At 40.5% G+C, this 20,735-nt stretch overlaps 1 protein-coding gene across 3 annotated transcripts in view; it reads right to left on the reverse strand.

The window, feature by feature from the left end:
* The window catches only part of MAP4K5 (mitogen-activated protein kinase kinase kinase kinase 5), a 72,561-nt gene that overhangs the window by 16,736 nt on the left and 35,090 nt on the right, over positions 1-20,735 (reverse strand). For 2 of the 3 annotated variants that reach the window (XM_055716113.1, XM_055716115.1), the window contains 20 exons: positions 18,932-19,022; positions 17,703-17,767; positions 16,513-16,568; positions 15,218-15,265; positions 15,084-15,126; positions 13,323-13,395; positions 12,250-12,381; positions 11,647-11,709; positions 10,290-10,371; positions 9,531-9,647; positions 9,118-9,196; positions 8,035-8,093; positions 6,936-7,000; positions 4,170-4,214; positions 3,423-3,465; positions 2,744-2,954; positions 2,104-2,201; positions 1,958-1,999; positions 1,151-1,235; positions 981-1,060 (listed from right to left, as the gene is read on the reverse strand). In XM_055716113.1, the coding sequence (XP_055572088.1) occupies positions 981-1,060; positions 1,151-1,235; positions 1,958-1,999; positions 2,104-2,201; positions 2,744-2,954; positions 3,423-3,465; positions 4,170-4,214; positions 6,936-7,000; positions 8,035-8,093; positions 9,118-9,196; positions 9,531-9,647; positions 10,290-10,371; positions 11,647-11,709; positions 12,250-12,381; positions 13,323-13,395; positions 15,084-15,126; positions 15,218-15,265; positions 16,513-16,568; positions 17,703-17,767; positions 18,932-19,022 (1,577 nt within the window). The remainder of the gene's footprint in view (positions 1-980; positions 1,061-1,150; positions 1,236-1,957; positions 2,000-2,103; positions 2,202-2,743; positions 2,955-3,422; positions 3,466-4,169; positions 4,215-6,935; positions 7,001-8,034; positions 8,094-9,117; positions 9,197-9,530; positions 9,648-10,289; positions 10,372-11,646; positions 11,710-12,249; positions 12,382-13,322; positions 13,396-15,083; positions 15,127-15,217; positions 15,266-16,512; positions 16,569-17,702; positions 17,768-18,931; positions 19,023-20,735) is intronic. The other variant, XM_055716114.1, reaches the window with a different exon arrangement.

The following is a 20,735-nucleotide window of genomic DNA, read 5'->3' on the forward strand; positions in this document are numbered from 1 at the left end:
CCACAATTTTTAGACATTTGTTCCCCATGTCTGCTGAAGCTATAAAAAGATAAATGAACTACATATTCAATGCTATCCTATTGCATTCAGGTGCACCCTCAGCTCTCTTAACTTGAAAGGATCTTCTAATTGTATTGAATCCAAATTCCCAGTTCTCACCATCAAGCCTTTTATAACCTCTTGCCCTTGCCTGTGCCAAACTACCCCCCTCCCTGACCTTGCTGAACCACTTCCCCTTGAGTTTTGTCCTCTAGTATGATGCTCCCAGAAACAGAGGACCTACTCCTCTCAAGCACAGATCTTTGTGCAGTGCCCTTTCTGTGAAATCATCTTTCTCTCACTATTACTCATAGATACGCCCACCCTGCCACCTCTGCCTTCTGACTTGTGCCATGTCTTGATGGAACTTAATGTCCTTTAGGTGCCTGAAGTGCCCTTGTGAACTGCTTTAGAAACCTACAGATATAAACTTCATCAGCATCTGCCAACACTACCCCTTCCAAGAACACTCTGCTACTACTGACTCTGCAAAAGCAGATGTAACAATACGATCATGGCATGAAGCGGCTTTGGAAAGGGTTAGAGAGCCCAAGAAAACAGAAGCAAATGCATAACAATGGTGGTAACAATGCCCGCTAAATTAAATGGTTGAGGGCTTTTTGCTGCATCCAGTGGAGAAGCAATATGCCATCTAGTGGAAATAAAATGGAGAGGGAAAGGGCAGGTAATCAGTTGTCTCCAATGAGAAGAAAGTTTTAGTAGAGAACTCCTTCAAAAGCAGTGGAAAAACCAGCAACAACAACAAAAAAACTCTCAGGTAGCTAGGGGAACTATTAATTTTCAGACTTTCATTGCTGGCTTTGATGTCTATCAGTTTACGCCACAAAGCCTGGTATCCCATCTGTCCCCTCTAATACCAAGCTTTCTTGTTTCATAATATCCCCAAACCTATTCAGTGTGTTCCATGCACCAAAAATCACCTGTTCCATTGTGGCTTCATGAAGTTCGTTCAAATTCAAAGTATAGATACCTTCTTCTGTGCCAAAGATAATGTACTGATCTAAAAATTTAAGAGAAATTTATTATTTCACAAGCTCATTACCACTTTGGCAACAGGCAGGTTTAATATACAAACCTAAAATAACTTTACCTTTAGTATCTGGATGTATCCATGACGTTGCACAATTAATTTTCAAAGGACAACCATCAAAGACTTTGGAAAAACATGCTCCCATCTGAAAGACACCAAAACTGAAACCTGAAACAGGTTTACAGTGTAGAGTGTTGATCTTCTGGCACTTGGCCACTTAGTACACACCTGTACTTGCCGCTGCTCTCTTTTTTTCAAACACAAACTTACTCTGATACACTTTGTTGTAAAACATTTTTATCTTGCCCAAAAGCTGCAACGCAGCCTTCACATACGTTAAGAGACACAAAGAAGGATCAAAATGATATGAACAATTTTTAGAACAATGTACTCTGGAGGTGTTTAAAAGACACATAGCTGTGGCATTAGGGACAGGGTTTAGTGGTGGGCTCAGCAGTGCTGGGTTAACAGTTGGACTCAACGATCTTAAAGGTCTTTTCCAACCCAGATGATTGTATGTCTCAATATTGAGTGCTGATATAAACGGCATATGAAGCAAAAACAAGCAGAAATGTGAAGTAATAACACACCCCCTCACACCACTGCCACCTCTCCCTCTTTTCTCTTTGCTAAGCAGGAACTGCCACTGGAGATCACAACTCACAGAGCCAGTGAAGTCTCCAACCCTTCACATCCAGACTGAATGGTGAAAGGAAGTTTTTAAGAAAAGAAAACAAATATTATGGATTCAGTATATTAAAAGTAACTGGCTATGAGATGCAGAAAATCACCCCAGGTGAGCTGGTGGCTTGTTCTAGCATAAACCTTCTGACACCAGTAACTCCTACTGCAAATGAGATTTCTTACCAGCACCTTCGGTGTTGGTGGTAAACCGTTGATTGCTGGCTTCTGTGGGAAGAAAGACAGATCAATAAAATACCCCCCACACACTCTGATATAAAACTAGCTAGCTAACATGACAGTGAAATTGGACTGAGAGTCACAACACTTACAGGAAAATCTCTTTTCTCTTTTTTACGTGGCAGCTGAGGGATTTGTCCAGACCCTTCTGCGTTTTCTTCAGTGAGTTTCAGCACGCCATGCCCATTTCCTGAAAAGAAGCCCAGACACATTTTGCAGCTCACTTGACACAGTGAAATAGAAAATATTTTGTTGCCCTATTCTGTCTTCTCCTGTGTCCAGCAGGAGTGGAGGAGAAGTGAGCTCTGAAACTTCCAGATACACATCTCAGGTAGCTGAACCCTTCCAAAGACAGCCTGCCACTCTTCTGCGTGCTAAGCTACACAGCAATTAAAGCTTTTCATCATCCAAACAGTCCCTGAGCCAAACACAACTGAGAATAAAGCTGTGGCAAGGTCCTTGCAGATGATCCTCCCCACACATTCATTGTTTTTTTGCTGTTCCTGCAGGCAACACAACATTGGTATTGACTGGGTGGGTGTCCTTGTTTTGGGAAGAACATTTCCACAGTGGGTCATGGCTCTAATAAGAACCAGTACGCGTGTAAAAAGGAAAGCTGCACCTCATCACCAGCTTGTAGTAAAAAAAAATTATCTACTGAAAATAGCTAACTCTAGAACTGATTTCCTTTTACAGGATGCAAGTCACCTTTAGGAAATGCAATGGATTTACCTAAGTCGCTGTATCTAGCTGTGAGCAATCCAGGGCTACTGATGCTGTTGGTCATACCAATGGGGGAAGAACCAGTCTGAGGCCCACAAACAGGGATACTTTGTCTCCTGTGAGCTGGCGGGGCTCTGTTCTGCAAGTCTGGGAAATGTTTTATTGTCTGACATTTCTCATCATCTGGGAGGTTTTCCTCAGGATAGCTGTTTATTCTCGGCTGCAACAAACCAAAGAGGTGAAGTTACCTGGGAAATGGCACATGGCAGCATAAACTTCAGACAAGTATAATTCAAGTCAGACTGCTTCTACGTAGAACAAATAATAATCAGCCTTTGAAAAAAGACATTTGACAGCAGAATAATCTAAGAGGTATTTTTTTCCCTGATGGGAAAAATCACAGCAGCAGGCAGAACACTGAACAAGATGACATCCCACACAGCATGCTCTCTTTAGAGGGAAATAGCTACAAGTCACTTTGTCTAGGGCAGCATACGAGACCAGGAGTTCTCCGAGGTTGAGACCATACAGACTGCAAGTCAGCATAAAATATGAAGCTGCATGAAGTCTGCTAGCAGATGGTATTTAACAGAATTTATGACCTGCTGCGAGCATCAGACAGAAGCACTGCAGAGGCTGCACGAGTGGGGTTTGCCAACTAAAACTCTTAAAACCCACCATCTCTTACCTTAGGAGGTAGCGGGGGTGGCCCTGCTCGCTTTAGTGTTGATCTACAATGAAAAGGTGCAGTAGTCGTCTTAGTTAAACAAGAACATGAACAGAATTGAGAACACAGACTGTAACTAGAACGAGCCAGATGCATAGAAAAGATGGATCACAGCTTTGCATGAACAGGGTTAAACTAGAAGTCCAAGAATAGGAAAAAAGAGCACGTTAATCTTGTTAGAAGTGCTGGTTTTTTATAAACTCGTGTTCTTTCATAAATGCCAGTGTTATAGAGGATTCTGTGGTGAAGGGTGGTTGACATTAGCACATAAAGACACGTTTGGTGTTTGGTGCAGTGTGCAGCTTTCACTCTGCATCAGACAAACACTCGGGCACCAGAGGAGCTGCACATACCCCACCAGAGCTCTGCAGGAATATCTGCATGTCCTGTCACTACCGGGCCTGGCTCACGATTGATGGATTAATCAACATAAAATCTGCTTTAAAGTATTAGGCACTTCCATATGCACTCTAAGACAACCTCAGGAAGGAGAGCAAGGGAAGAAAGCATTGCTGTGCAGACATTCTCCTGATGATCAGCTAAACAGTCAAGCGTGCATTAGACCTTTGAGTGCAACCAGCCCTCACTTAATTTATGAGCGGCAGTGGCCTGCAGCATTTTAAGGAGAGAGGTTTTGCCAGAACGCTGCCTGCTTTAGCAAGAGCCGCACGGAGTAAACACAACTGTACGCGAAGGAGGTCCACTCACTCTTCAACATCTTCACTCCCATCGCCAAATTTTGTAAGCAGTCCCCTAGGTAAAACGTTTATAAAATTAAGAGCTCTGGTCTTAAGGTCAACACGTGCAACTAAACCAGTTGGTGACGTCATTTAGTTTCATAACAAGCATCTACCAGCCCTTTCCAAAACAAAGCATTTCTCTCTCACTCACTGCATTAAGCCCTTTTTCAGTTAGCATGGTCCTTTCCTTCCCCTCACCCCCCAGTAATCAAAGCTCTCCTCCATACCAGATATCATCATCTCATCTTTATTTCCCTACCTAGTATTTTAAGTATTGTTAAAGTGTCTAACAACAGTACAATATAGAAGAGGAAAAATAATAATAATAATGATAAAAAGATGAGAACAGAGGAGGTTACTGGGAGACAAATGGAGAAAAACCTTTATGAAGCGAAGCTTCCTTCTTCAGTATTATATGCTAAAGATACAGGCTGTTTCCCATTACAGTGGGAATTTCAGTTTCAAAACTACCCCAGGGTCAAAAAACCAAATGGTGACTAAAAGATCAAAGCAGCACTGAAAATACAATCCTGAAATAAACAAAAACGGATAAAATTTTGCAAAATAGCAATTTTCAAACCGTGTCTTAAAAGAAGAAATTAAACTGCGCTAAATCTGAAATAATCTAAATCGTCAATCTAAACCAATAAAAAGCATTCCTTAATATGCTGTCATCATGTTGTGAAATCCAGGCTTCTGCATTTAGGATCTGTGAAGTGGAAGAGGCAGTGCAGGAGCTGGCTGTCCCGGCGTTCAGCCAGGGCCGGCTTCTCCAGGCTGCAGCAGCCTGGTGCAGGCCGAGTCTGCGTGCAGAACAGACACCCCCCTACCCCCCACATCACCCACTGAGGGATGACCAGGGGGTAATGAACAGGAAAACAAAAGTATATTATCAAAAACTAACTCAGCCACATTTGGACAAATGTAAAATTTCCCTGCAAGTTACTTCTGAAGGGAAAGCAGCAGACAGTGGTCAAGGGGAACCATTAAAAATTTTGAGAGAAAAAGCCCAACCATCAACAAAAAGCACCTCCGTAATACAAAAAAAATTATAAAAATAATTTTAAAATGCTAAGGATGAAAAAAAAACCAAGAAAGAAGTTCAACCATGAGGTACACATTCTGGTATTCCCCTTTCCAGTCGAGTAATACCCGAGTTGAACATCTCCATCACCATTCACTCTGGTAAAAGCCAAAGGGCACGAAAAGCAAGGACCCCCGGCACACATCCTCTGCACACCCCTGGCATTACTAGGAATTGCCGGGACACAGCAGCTATGCATTTCCTGTTTATCTTTCCCAACTGGAAGTGGTTTCCAAGTAAGCAGCACAGATTCACCATCCAGAAACTTTATGCCTCTCCTCCTTTCAACACTATCTCTAGATCTATTTAGCAATTTACAGCCCTAGCAATGTTTGCTACAGCTACGTTCATTCTGCTTTTAATACAGCCTGGTAGAGCCAAGCTTAATAACGCTACAGAAACGGAAGAAACGGAATCAAATCAGTAAGTCACTTTGCCAGGAGGAGCTTCCCCCCCCTCCCTGCTCCTTGACCCCGCAGATTCCTGCTGTCTGCAGAAAAGCCAGCGCTCACGAGAAAGGCTTTCCATCTGCAGCACGTCAGGGCCACACGGACAATCCCAGAGGGGAAGGAAAGCAGTCACTGTCAGTGCTGGACAGGGAGAGGCAGGGCTAGAGAGCCACCCTAAACTTTTACTACACAGAGTGAGAATGGAAAAACAGGTTGAATTTAAAACCACCCGAACATGGCAATCTGTGACACAGCCAGCCTTCCAGGGGGCTGTAATGTCAGCTGACAGCTTATGCAAGACTTTATCTGCAAAAAAGCCAAGGAAATTCACTGCCTGCTACTCAGTTCCAAGTAAAGATGGGAAACAGGCTCTTTCAGCTGAGCAATTATTTTAACCGAAATACCATTGTTCCTTACATATGTGCATCAGTCAGTATTACTGAACGTCCTTATTCTTCACTACAAATTCAAAGATTGCCTTTAAAGGCAGAATCCAGTATTTTGCAGCAAAAGGAAGCCACATACCTAATAAATTCAGTTCTAACCTGGACAGAGTTGTGCTCCCTTACTTCAGGCCTGCTTTACCCCAGGGTAAATCATACCTTTGCCTAAAACATTTCACCCCAGAACACTACACGACCACATTACAGATTACACTGATCTGACACCCACAGCAGAAGCAGTCGTGCCGTTGTACTGAACTTGGTAAACTAAATCTACACAGCTGGTTTCTCCTTCCCTTTCTTGCAACGACCTGAGTTCAGGGCTGCGAACGTGCTTTGCCACAGGATGTCACAATCACAGCCATGGCTCAGAAAAGAAGCGCAAGGCCAGCCAGCGCAGGATCCTGAACTCAGCCCTTGCAAGGTTACCAGCTTTGCTTCGGAAAATTGACTTTATTTCAGTGTGCTGGCTGTATATTTACACTTTACTTCCCATCTACAACTGGGGAGCTACAACAAAAATTTACAACAAACTACTGTTCATGGTTAAAAGAGATTAAAACCCATTCCTCCAGAGAATGACCGACCAACTGCAGGAGGAGGACTGCATACCGCCTAAAATCTCGTTTAACTTTATGAATATTAAAGAGGATTAGGGCTTGTGGTTTGATTTTTCCAGCACAACTCAATTTTTCTTTCAAAGTGCATTTTCATATTAAGTCACAGAAATAAAAGATGTTTTTAAACTCTGTACTTACCTGCTGCTTCCACCATCAACAAAAGGATTCCAGTGCAAAGCGAAGTCAGTACCAGCTGCCACAACCTGAAGATGCAGAAATTTTCATTTTTCCCTCCCCGTCAAATGGAAGTACCTTATCCACAGCACAGGAAGAGGCCTGGGAGATTCCCAAGCCCTGCAGAACGACCCACAAAGCAGTAAAGTAAAATTCTGGTAGTGAAATAATGTTTCACCACCTAATTATAAAACAACTATTGAAAAGCTATCATCTTCTTAGATTCGGATTTAAAAGCAGCACCAATATAACACCAATATCAAGTGGCAGTAAGTATCACAAAAGCTAACATTTATGGCAAAAGCTCAGTAAGGATTTTCCACTAAGGGCACTTCCAAGACACCCTTTCCAGCAAGAGAATGTACTGCAGCCACCTCCAAACTCTTATGACATGCCACCAGCAGAGGCTGGGAATATTCCTGTCACTAGACATGGCACTGAGGGGACCCCACCAGTAACAACATGTACAGATCTTGTCAGTCACGTTCAGAAGATGAACTTGTACCTACCTGGTCAACTGGAGTACAGCTGCAAAAAACCGCAATGGGATTTTTTTTGGAGTGCTGAGCACTAATGTCTCCAAATCCCAGTTAAGGGCAGCTGTTGCTATTCACAACACTTATTAAAAAATGGAGCCCTTGTGTACATAGGCACATACTAATCCCAAAGAACATTAATTAGCTGATCTGCAGTAAACTGCTGAGGGCTGGAACAAACAGCAGCAGCTCACACAGGGCAAAACCAGCTGCATGCAAGCTGGCAGCCTTCCAAGAAACAAGCAGCAAATAAACCCTGATGATGGGAAGATCAGGGACTCAAATGCAGAATGGCCTCTTCACATTATCAAATTAATTGGCATATCATGTTTTTCATCTGAGTATGACTCCCTGCACAAAGCATGGAGGGCAATTAATTTTCTTAAAAATGCGGCAATTGTCTGGGGACCAAGAGTGGTCTTCTCATGACTTTATACTTCAGAGACATATTACTTAAGAGTTGAACCACAAAACAACGAAGACACTGTAATTTTAATAAATGAAGGAAAACCCAAACTTGTCTTTACCATTTCATCCCGAGCTTCTGTTTCCTTCCGTAGAGGGGGCTCAAACTGCAGCTTATCAACTACAAAACATTACGTTTTCGAATTTAATACACACAACATTATGTTGTAATATGTTAAATAATCTTTCAATGCTTACTGCAGTGAAACACATGTTGTAACAGATCTAAGTATTATGTACACAACACAACTTGCTTATAAAATATGACCATCGCTTAAATATCAGCCTTACTGTCTAAACACAAATATGAAACCCACAAGAAAGAAACAGACCAAAGTAAATACCGAGTCATTACGTGAAAGTACTCTAAAATGTAACTGCATAACCACACATTACTTTTAATATATGTGAAAGAGAAGAAAAGAGGCCTTTTAACAGCAAGCTTCCTAAAGTGCAAAGTACATGATGCAGAGGAGCAGACAGCATTGGCACTACAAAAGACATCTGTCCAAACCTGAAGAAGGCTCGTTTCTACCCTCAAAATTTCAACTTAGATCCCACTAAGTAGTGTGTTAGTATCATTTTTAAAATAAAAGTTTGTATTAAAAGAAAATGCATTATGTTAACATGCACTCCGGTCAGGACAGCTATTGCAATCACAGGTGTTCCACCACGGTCAAGAAAAGGTTTCACTTACAAACTTGAAACAAGGTGCAAACACAAAATGCTGCATTTTTTCCTGTATTTTCTCATCACGACACCCAATATACTCATGTGAAAAGATGCCCTCCTAATTATAAACTTGCTCTCATTTTTTCATGTTTGCAAGTTATTAGTGTCTTTGCTGTTTTAGTAAGGCTGCATGGCCTGATAGAAATCACAGAGCTGAAAGGCTATGCTGGTCATGCAAGGTTTCAACATGAACATTACAATGCAGCAATGAAACAGAATGAAACAGCAGAAAAAGACACAACTTTTGATTTTGGAAAAATTTTACTGAAGATTCATGTGTGTATGCTGTTTCTTCTGGCTTCGTTCCCCAAATGTGCCAACAGCAGAAGAGACTTTTCAGAGCGCACAACAAGAGAATGACGCTGACAGAAGCAAATGAACATGACAAATGGCAAGCCACATCAGGAACTTACAGTTGGTCTCCGAGGCTGTTCTTTCTGTTCTGATGTTCCTGTTCATTGAACGAATTGTATGGCGGACAACAGAGTGAGGCTGCAGGGGTTATAGACAGAAAAGCTGAGATAAGTCACGCAGCTTTCTGTTGGATTTCAATCACCAATCAAACCCACAAGGAGGAAGAATAGCTGTTGCAGTCACACACTGTAACACGCACTGCCTTTGTCCTAGCCATGCACAGGATCCTTCTATCCACCCACGGTGTAAGCATGACAAGTGCTGCAGTAGTATTTCCCAGCTTTTCCTGCATGGTAACTCTAAAGATGTTGGAGCAGTGCCCCCGTCAAGCTGCAACCTTATGTTCCCAAAGCAAAGCAGGGCATTTAAACCGTAGTTTTACTTAAAGGCAGAATATGAAAGATGTTCTCACCTCAAAATCATCATCATCAACGTCACTGTAGTGTGCATGGTTGTCAGGATTATTGACTTTGTCCAACAGCTCAACTGCTAAAGATCTTGAAAGACCAGGCTGCCCTACAAAGCTATGCTAGAACCGCAGAAAAGAACAAGTTATAATAGGCAACTGATATGTAACTTCATTAATAAACATACAATATAGAACATTACTGAATTTTGCCTGCTTTCTGGGGGTGTGAATATTTCTTGAATGACTCCTTAACAGCTAGACTTTCTAACACCTCCATAAGGATGGAAGCGCCACACTTTGCCACTTGTAAATTGGAAATAAAACTTCAAGTCAAACAAACAATTACACCTTAACTTCACTTTTCACAAGTATTCCAGTTGAGTTTAGGAAGGCAGAAGTAGATACAAGAGCAACTGCAAAAGACATCCATTTTCTGTTTGGGTGACTGGAAGGGTCAGTGTCTCCACAGCTATATCTAAGAGGCCGAGACACCCGCTTACAAAAAGGACGAGGCTGAAGATAGAACATGAAGCAAATGCATGTAACTGGTGCTACCAAAAATTGTATAAATATCTTGATACTGCACAAAACCTTGCTCCTTCCTGCAGCTGACCAATGTCTCTTTCCTTCATTCAGATTCCACCACCCGTGTTGTAAGAACAGAACAAGAAAATTGTTCCAGTTTGGTTTCCTATTGATCTGTTGCTTACTTTGAAGCAAGAGATCTCTTACTGATGTCTCTAAATGTTTCAAGTCACTTACCGAAAGGAGTCTATCTGCTGTCGGTCTCTTCTTTGGATTTTTTGTAAGTGCTATTTTGACAAAATTATGGAATGTTGACGACCTTTAAAGAAAAATGAGGTTTTACGTTTAATTTTTCTGAGAAGTTAGTTTTGATTTTAACACACTTGCTAAACAGATTACAAAAGGTTGTGCTAAATTAGAATGTCGTCCAGGTACCTCATCTCAGGTTTGAATAACTACATTTCCAAGTTAACAAAATAGGGAAAAAACCCTTTTGATCCATGGAACTTGCATGGAAAACGTTTTAGTACAGAAAATAAACCAAACATGTATGGCGCTATTTTAACCTTTTCCAGTTTCAATTGTTATGGAATTAGGTATCAGAAATACAAATTGGGAATTCTGTATGCAGTAAACCCTCAAAATCTATGCAAACCTGCAAGTTTCACTGTCCTTGGCTACAGGTAGGGAAATAAAACACAAAGTTCTACACAGAGACTCAACTTACTCTTTAAAATGCTTGGTTGCTATTTTCAGAAGAATTTAGGTGGCTTTGTCATTCACCTCTTTTAGATCCAAATTACGACTTGATGTTATGACTGGACCTACAATTTCTCCTGCATTTTTCTTGCAATTGCATTTGTGCTAGCATGCCTCTATGGGGACAATATTAGCCCAATATCAGCTTGCTTTCAACTCCAGTTACAAAATACATCTCCTCTTCTAGTTTTAGCATCTGAGGCAGCGGCACTGGAGAAGCACACTGGCTGTGGTTTTGCTGAGCAGTTTCAATACAGGGAACAGGTACTTAAAAGTGTTTTCCCCTCTCCTCTAGCACGCATCTGCCCACCCTAACACCTCGAGGTAATAAGATTGTACAGCAGCATCATGAGCAAAAAATCCTGCATATCAGTATCGGTTTGAGTCTCATAAATAAAACGTTAGTAAATGTGGTACAAAATCTTGCAGGCACTAGGCAGCTATCACAGGTTAAAGCAATCATGGAAGGATTAACTGATTACTTGTCCCACTGACAGTAGCAAATACCCTATAATAGGAATTAAGGGGAAAGGATGAAAATAGTTTTTCTCCCTAGAACATACAAAGTGATCCCTCTGGATCACTGGCAAGGATCAATTTACACAGGTAGTGCTGGCCTGCTGCTGGACCTTAACCCCCTTGTTTCCTTTCAGACACCTAGAAAAACCAACTAGCTGTTTCTCAGTGAAACTTCCTGTAAGTGAAATCACCTCTCAGGTTGCTAAGTTCAAAATTAGCACACACTATTTTTCACTGCCACAACTTCTACAACAACAACAAATAGTTTTTTCATGTTATCTACAAAATATTGAACAATGGAAAGAGTTTAACCTACCATTTTGCTTTTTCCTTTAGCTTTGGTGGTTGGAAATTACTTTTCGACATTAAAAACAAAGCCCTAAATGTAAAGGAAGAATAATTTTATTATATGGTAAAAAAAATTTAATTTCATTCCAATATCTAAACACTTTAGATTAGTACTTTACAGTAAGAATCATACTGATTACACTGGATTATAATGTATACTGCGTTAGAGTGCAGACATAGTCAAGGTGTTGATTTTCTTATCTTTAAATAAAATCTATCACCATGCATAATCCTGCTAAACATTAGGCTACAGCTTCTCCAGTGATTTACTATCTAGTGATGGTAAATCTGTACCTGTTCTTATTCAGATCGTTGATGACACTAGAAAAGTTTTTTTTCTATATAAATAATTAAAACATTTTGGTTATAATTTCAATTATAAATTTTAGTCTTTAGCTTCAGACTGATGCCTTAAAACTAGCTGCAGCTCATGCAGAAAGCAGATGTTTGCTGAAGGAATCCTAGCATGAGTTTCTATGTCCGAGCTAGGGAGAAGGTTAAACTATATTGGAACAGTCCCTCTGGGACTGAAGAGGGTCTGGCAGATAAGCAAGCTCCCCAGCCAGCAGACCTCATCGGGTGAAGATCAAACATGGGTGGCTGAAGTTCTGCAAGCTCGATCGCTGTTATGCCGACCGCCCAGATATCGCAGAGCTGGTTATATCCACCATTCTTTTCCACTGCTGCAACTTCTGGGGCCATCCTTTAAAAACAAAGGCACCGTTCACTGACAGCACCAGCCAATGCTGAACAGTACCCACACGCGGGAGGCACAGAGCATGTCACATAACCCTAGAGCAGAAGCCCCCACAAAGACTGTAAGTCAGGGAAAAGCCTGACCTCTCCCTCCCCTCACCCAGCAAAAGCCAGCGGGCCACGCAGAGGTGACATGTTCTGCCCGAGGTCATAGGCTGGACAGCAGCACTAGGAATAGAACCAATCTCATGATGCCTGATGAAATGCTTTAATGACCAGATAATCTTCCTGCCTTCAGTCTTCCTCCTCCAACAGGATAAAGAGGGCAGTGAACAATTAAAAGCCACTGTCTGGATTAAGCTGTACATATCCATTCGGCCTATACCAAGAATACCGCCCTAGGCATCTCAACTGCATCAGAATAACGCCAGAAACCAACAGCAGTTAAACCGCACATATAATCCAACTCAAGATTTACAATTATATATTTGCACATTAAACGTCGTCTTGCACAGACATTAATCAGTAGAGATGATTAAAAGATAGTTTAACATCTGTTTTTCTTCACAATTCTTTCTGCACAGAAAGCAAAAAAGACATTGTTTACTTTATTCACTAGAAGTGTAAGAAGTAACTGAGAAACTAGAGTGACCATTAGGTATCCAGAAAAAGGGAAAAACATTCTGCATTAATAAATTTGTGAGAAAAAAGTAATCCTGCCTCAAATAACATGAGGTAGCTTGTGTTGCAGCAACAGATCAGCTACCATCAGTACTTCCCAGACTTTCACCCTTTGAGCATTTTACTTGGAAGAGCGAGCATCTATGCAATTGCTATACGTATGTTTAAAAAAATGTGTGTATACTTCAGCATGTGTATTTTAGAATTCTTGGCATAAATACAGACTTAGCTTCGCATACCATCATAGCAATCAAAGTAGTTTATTACCAGTAAGGGGTACCAATAAATGATTTCCTCTTCGCAATGGTGGCTGTTATTTTTGCTGCTACACCAAAGTCAGCTGGAAAATAAAATTATCATAGACTTGGAAATCTCATCCAAATTAAAAATTCATTAAGCATCAACAAAGATTAACAATGAGATCAGCTACTGTCTTCACTGACATGACTTCAAAATGAAAAGTTTAGTTTCTACATACAGCTCTTCATGATCCTGTTTCTCTCCCAACTTTTTTTCCATCTTGCAATACAGCAACCAAGCAACCTCACAAAATTTAGTGGACATTTAATTTAATATTCAAGAGGAAAAACAGCATCATGCTTTGGAAACTGTATTATTTCTGTGTTCCTTATGGAGGAACTGTGGGGAGCCATCTGTTCTCATTTCTGGCAACTGTCATGGGGACAATAATCCCCTGCTCTCAGAGCTTCAGATAATCAGGTGGTCTTGCAGAGCCAAAAATCATTTAAGTCCTTTTTATTTTCATTGCATTTGTAGTATGATAGCTGGAGGATAATTGTGGGCAAATCTAACTAGCTTAGCAGGCAAAAGGAAGGTATCAGTGTGTAACCCAAGTTTAATGCAGTTAGTGGAATCTCCTATCAGTTTCAAGGCTTTATTCTTTCTTTTTTTTTTTTCTTTTTTTTTTTCCCTTTCTTCTTTTCTTCTCCTTTAAAAAGCCATACTTTCCTACACAGCACTCTTGGTTCACCACAGAAGGGTAAATGTTGAACCACACAGCTTTTCTGAAGAGCAGCAATGCAGCTAATGCACAAGTGCCCTGATTCCAACACTGGACACAGTAAGACAATGAGCATCATCCCAACCTTTCTCCCAGATGTCTGCTCCCTACTTCCTGCAGAGCCCTAACTACACACAGGCTTCTGTGAAGTGAGGCATCAGACAGTGTGATAGGGGGCTCGAAGGCAGCACACTCACATAACAAGAGATTCAGCCTGTTTGTGCCGCCTAAATGCAAAACGTCACTGGAGGAAGCCAGTAATACAAATCTCTCTGAATTTTCATCTGCAGACCTCAGCACACTTGCAAAGGAGGAGAGTTTCCTCTTCTTCACCCAACGTCACACACTGGGCTAGAAACACAGCCAGGGTCAGACGCCACTTTTCCACAGGCTGCCAGACTCAGTAGACTCTGTCTCACACAGTGGATCCTTGGAGGCTCTGAGAGAGAACTGCCATTCTGGCTAGGAACAAAGATGTTGATACCCAGGTAACCCCAACCTGGCAAATTCCATGGAAACCTGGGAGGCTTCAAGGTTTGGTGGTTGAAAAAAGAAATTATCTGTAACTTCTTGATAGAATGCTAAACTTCTCATCTCATATGTACACGAGGATACATGCATTCGATCATCAACTATTGCCCCAAATTAAGAAAAAGAACATCCTACAGTGCAGCACCAAAAGGTTCATGCCACTGAGAACAGCATCTAATAAACTTGACCGCAACAATACAGCAGATGTGCTGTATTATGCTTTATCATTTGTAGTAGCTCAGCTTTTGCTGTGCATATGAATGTTCAACACAAAAAAAATCCTTACAAAAGCTGAATATTCTTCTTGGGAGGCACGGTCTTGGTGTTCTGGTTATTTTTTTTGTCTTAATGAAATGATAAAAGTAAAAGGCAACTGGCTAAATCAAAGTATCCCAGCTGGTACTGTACCTTTTGATTGATTAAATTAAAATGTTCCCATTTGCTCATTGTCTTATTATTAAATTCAGGCAACTTACCTAATTTGACATCTCCATGGTCTGTCAGTAGAATATTTGCACCCTAAGTCACAATAAATAGAAAGTTAAAAATCTTCAGGAATAATTTTCTGCACTAGAAAGTTTAAGATAAGTTTCTCAGAGTTCCAAGTTACCTTTATATCTCTATGCATTTTGCCCTTCACATGCAAATAAGCAAGACCCTGGAAATAAGAGAGACACAACGTGTCATTTTTCTCTTTGTTAACACACTACACTACAAAGCCAATTCCATTTCATAAATTTAAATTACTCAATGTATTTTATTTGAAAGTGGAGAAATTTGAGATTCACGGAGAAGAGGTACACTGAATTCTGTTCCTCATCTCTCCCAGCTCCAGCCAACACACATGAAGACTCACTTAAACCAATCATGGTGTAACATTTTACATAGATCTACGAGTATTTTCAAAACAAACCTCAAGATACATCACCTTTTCCCTTTACTAAAATTAACTATATTTTTGAAGTCCTGAAGGTTTCAACAAGCAGGTGTTTAGCCTTTAAGCTGTCCTTCCAGCAATACAAGTTTCTGCAGCAGAGATCAGGAACAGAACTGCCAAGCAGATTAGTTCACTGGTTTACACCCCTGCTTCTGGCAGTGACCAGTTCAGCCACAGCTTCAGGGAAAGGTGCTCATCCCCACGATTCTCTCACATAATCATGGATACACAGAGCAGGGAAAGAAAAGTTCCTTTAAGAAACAAGCTGCCTGCATCATCTTATCTTGTATTTCTACAGTTATTAGCAATCAAAAAATCAAAGAGAATTTTAGTCATCTGGTTGCAGTGTTTTTCCTCTACAAACTATTATAATTTACTGCCACAGATCAAGCAGGCAGTTTAAAATATGCCTTTTCCCACCCACCGCACCCCCCTCTCTCTCCATTCCTTAGCTACTTACCCTTGCTTACTAGGTATTATCTGTTTTCTGCAAAGAGATTAAAAAATTCATCCTAAACAACAGCTGCACTGAACTGTGTTAGAACAATGGATGAAAAGAGCCCAGACAACACTGTGGTCACAACCTGCACAGATCTTTCTTCCACTGCTTCCCTGAAACCAACAGGCTCACTGAAGAAAAAGGAGCAGGACTGAGGTTCAGTATTTTGGTCTTGCAGCGGGATCCACAGAGACATCTACTCTTGCGTACATTCCTTTGTAAATGACAGCACAGAAGCAGCACTGTTCTGACAATGATTTTAAGCTAACATTTGAACTACATTACTGGCATTTCTTGCTGATTTTTATTTACAATATGGAAACTAAGATTAACTGTGGTTAATTGGTTTTAGCTAGATTCCCAATGCTTCAAATGTGATAGTACTGTAGAGCTTTTTTAAATCATCTTTGGTATCTACTTTCTATACATGGAGCAAAGACTTTATCGTATACCTGAACTAGTACAGTACCTGTAAAGTTTCTCTGCACACATATGCAATTTGTAACTCTGAGAGAGGTCCTGTTACTGAAAACAAAGATTTAAAAAAGTGTAAGTCCACAAAACACAACACATAAATAACACTGTGAAGCAGCCAAAAAGCGGCATCTCCATCAACTGTATTTTACATTGAGCTGAAAAGAAGGTTTTGTTTGCTTGTTTTACAGAAAGGCTTTCTGTAAAAAAACCCCAAACAAACCAACAGCACAGTAACAGAAGACAATACCCACAGAGAGAAGAAAATCTGTTTCCACAGAAATCCAATTATCATCTTACAAGTGACTTTGCAGTAATGTAATATGCTGTATTCTGAGGAAGGTAAAAAACAACAGTGACTTCTGCTAATTTTTGATATTAGAAATGGCAATGTTCTATACTAGGGGCTTATGGGACTTGGAATTGTTTTAAAGCTATTTGTACTAACTGGCTGAAAAATAAAGCAGAAAGAGCTCTGGTATTCAAAAACTCCACGTTACCATTTAAAGGCAGAGCAAGTCCCCAGAACTGCTTTTCCAACAAATCCTTCAACATAATCAACAACTCTAGGTGAAACTTCAGAGGGGAAAATAATAATAATAGAGCAGTATGCTATTGCACAGGAACAGGAATAGAAGTAATTTTTACCCTTTAAATATCAAATTTGAGTATTTCCCAGTGAAAACTGCCTCCTCACACCATGCATAGTCTCAATATCCAATTAGTGTGATTTCTGGTTGTGAACTTTTTTCCACCCCTTCAGAAAGCAGATAACCTGCTTCTGCACATGCCGTTGAGAGGCACTGGCTGAGAGAAGCGAAGATGCAGGTGAGCTCCCAGTGTACAGCAACTGCAGTTACTGAAGAGCTCTCCACTGCAGTAACTCAAGCTCTTTGGGTCAGTCCTCTAAGCACTGTGGAGAACAACAGTGTGATGATTACAAAAATAAAGCATGTTCCGCACTAGACTGCCAGGGTATTAGCCCAAAATGACCGTCACCATATTTGAAATGTGCTCTCAACAAAACTTGTCAACTGTTACTAAAAAAACACTGTTTGTGCCCTAAGAAAAAAACATGTGCAGTGCATGGCCAGTACCAACCCCATTAGTTTGCTTATTATTTATTTTTCTTCTTTGCAGAAAGCTTCCAAAAGGTACAAACGTTAAAAGAAAGTTTCACAGTACCATGGTATATATCTTGGAGGGATCCCCCACCGCAGTATTCCATGCATATCCACAGCTTCTCACGGCTATCAAAAGAAAGTTAAAACACAGGCATCAGAAGCTGATTGATCTGTATACAGAACAGAGTTAATAATGATTATTTAACTTAATTCCTATTGGTCTTGATCACTCTTTGTTAAAAATACACATTCTGATACACAACTAGCAGTTATACATTTTACACGTTATTAATGACCTCAATATAATTTCTCACTTATCAAAATGAAAATTTTACACCAGAGTCACTGAGAAGTCTTTAAACATTATCAAACCTAAAAGGCGTTACTTGTAACTGACCTCCTAACTGCAACAGAGCACATGCTGAAGAAACACCCGATGTTCATCTGCTATCAGCAAGATTACACTAGACAACACACTAAACCCACAGTTCTGATCTTACATTGAAATTACCTAATTATATCTAAAAACCTCTTCATGGCCTCCAAAAGGGGCACTGGGGATTTAGAAATTTAGCCATTTTGTTCCAGCTAAAGTCCATTTGGGTTGTATAGATTATTTAAAAAATGCAGATCTCCAAGAAATCTCAAGATGAAGCCTTGTAGAAAAAGACCAAGCAGGAGAAGTAGTGATATATATCCCCACAGAACCAACTGATAAATGGCAAAGTTCTACAAAAACGGACAATATTCCCCAACTTTCTGTATAACATTTAACGTGTGCACTTGAAGATGCAGCCAGCTGGCATCACCTTGTTTCTGCCTCTCAGTACATTGCATCTGTTACACCAGAACTATGAAAAATGTTATTACCAGCAGCCCATTTAGTGTTTGCTCCTACAACTTGCTGGCTATACTTCCACAGCACACATGACTACCATTAAATAAAAAAAATCTAAAAGCAATTATGCTCTAGATAAATAACAAGATAGTTTTATATTACATCTGATAAAATTTTAAAATTCTGATCAGCAAGTGAGTAGGATTGGATATGTTGCAAGAGTCTCTAGGGGAAAAGTTTCTCTTCCTAGTGATAAAAATATTCCAGTCTTTTGGCCAGCAGAGAAAACAAAGTATTAGTCACTTTTTTTAAAAAAAAGAAAAAAGCTAACTGGGAACCAAAGGGACTTCAACCTAAAGAAGAACATTGAGAAAGGATGTAAGTACTTAACTAGACTGAGCATCGTTTTAGGAAAGAACCAGCAGAAATGCAGGTACAAAAATGGGGTTTACCTGAGATAGCTCCCAAAATAGGCGACTATGTTGCAGTGTTTGCATTCTTTAACCATATATATTTCTTGCTGTATCAATGAAAAGTCATCTCCTGAAAAACAGGAAGCAGCCACAGTTACATCACACACAACTGAACACTCAAAAAGCTCTGAAGGTAGTCAAACAACTTGTAAAAACAAGACATTGGCCTGGAGAGTTGCTAAGCCCTTCATGAGGGTTTTCTAGCACGCCAGCTGGTTCTGCAACCGTTACCTACATACACCATCATTTCAGTTTGCATTCTTTATTATATCTGTTGCACGAGGCACAAATATTTCTTGAAGACCAACAGAGAAGGGCTGGCCCGGTGGCCTGAACATGATCCATCAGTTAAGACAGCTCAGCAAACACCGGGACTGCTCTGAAGAAGCAGCAAAGCAATCCCACAGAGGGACAGAGCACATGAGAATGTGCAGGAGCAGTTTTCTGTATAGCAGCACCTGTAGAGCCATCAGACAGCCCCAGCTGGAGCTAAGCTGGCTTTACTGGGACACAGCGCTCACAGCACACGGGTTCTAGCAACAGAAAAATTGCTGCAAGCTGATTCCAGAGTCCCCTCCCTGAAACCAGAAGAGATCATATACCATAGGCTCTTTATTAAAAGTGTTTCATTTCAAAACAACTCTGATCGAGCATATGGCCTGTACGCCCACACAGCCACTGCTGACTCAGAAGAGAAGCACAGTCTTCAACACGGACTGCCCTGTCATGAGTGCATTTTTGGACAAGGACAGCTACATAAGCACATCTGCATATCCTAAATATCCTTTGCCCAAAAAAAAAAAAAAAAAAAATCTATTGCAAAATATATTATGACCAGAGCAAGTGCCTGGCATGTTTCCACCACTTTAATCTAAAAGGGTAAAAGCTGTCATAAATTAAAAAAAAAAAAATTCTAGATGCAGTGAAGCAAACTAAAATATCTGAGAGCTAGGAAAAACACTGGTATACTTTTATTAAATCCATTGACAGAATTTTAAACAGAGGATCAGCTGGCTCTGGAGGATCAGCCTGAACACCAGCAGTGACAAGTCAAGTAACACATTTTAATAAATAAATAAATAAATAAATATTTGTGTGTGTGTGTGAGATCACAAAGCAGACACACGACTAGGATGACCCAGCAGGCTGATCTTTGCAATGCTGCTCTTCAGAGGGAGGCTGCCATGCTCCAGTGATGTTATTACCTTTATTTTTCCTTTGGCATGAACAAAACCATAACAGCTCATAAGACATGGAAGACTAGAATTTAGAAAAAGGTTTCAGGTTTTAGATAAAATGCTGCTCCAGACAACGCGGTAGCTACTGTGTTCTTTCAAGGAAAAGATTGCTTTGTATGTTTACTTTTGTTTAAAGTTTCACTAGTAAAAGTTATCTCCTACTTTCAAAATCGGGAATGTACAACCCAGAAAACATGTACTGCTCCCCTTGATTTATAAGATTTTTGACAAGTCCAAGAGGTCTCAAGCACAGCCGTAAATTCTCATTGGATTCTTCACATGTTTATTTAACAAGTGACAGCTATTATTCTTATTTAAATAACTAATAACTCTTATTTAAATAGCTAATATTCTTAATAACCTCCTTAAAACCAGATAGTTTTATTCGCTGTGCTTTGAAGCCACTTCCCCAAGCAACGGTGTGACTGGTGGCCACAGGTCCCACTGCAGCCAGTACCGGGGTACAGCCCCCCGGCATATACGATCCCTTTGGAAACCCCGCTCTCCATTCACACACCGGTACATGGTAGATGTTTACAGATACA

This window comes from Falco cherrug, chromosome 7 (genome assembly GCF_023634085.1).
Source record: "Falco cherrug isolate bFalChe1 chromosome 7, bFalChe1.pri, whole genome shotgun sequence".
NCBI lineage: Eukaryota > Metazoa > Chordata > Aves > Falconiformes > Falconidae > Falco > Falco cherrug.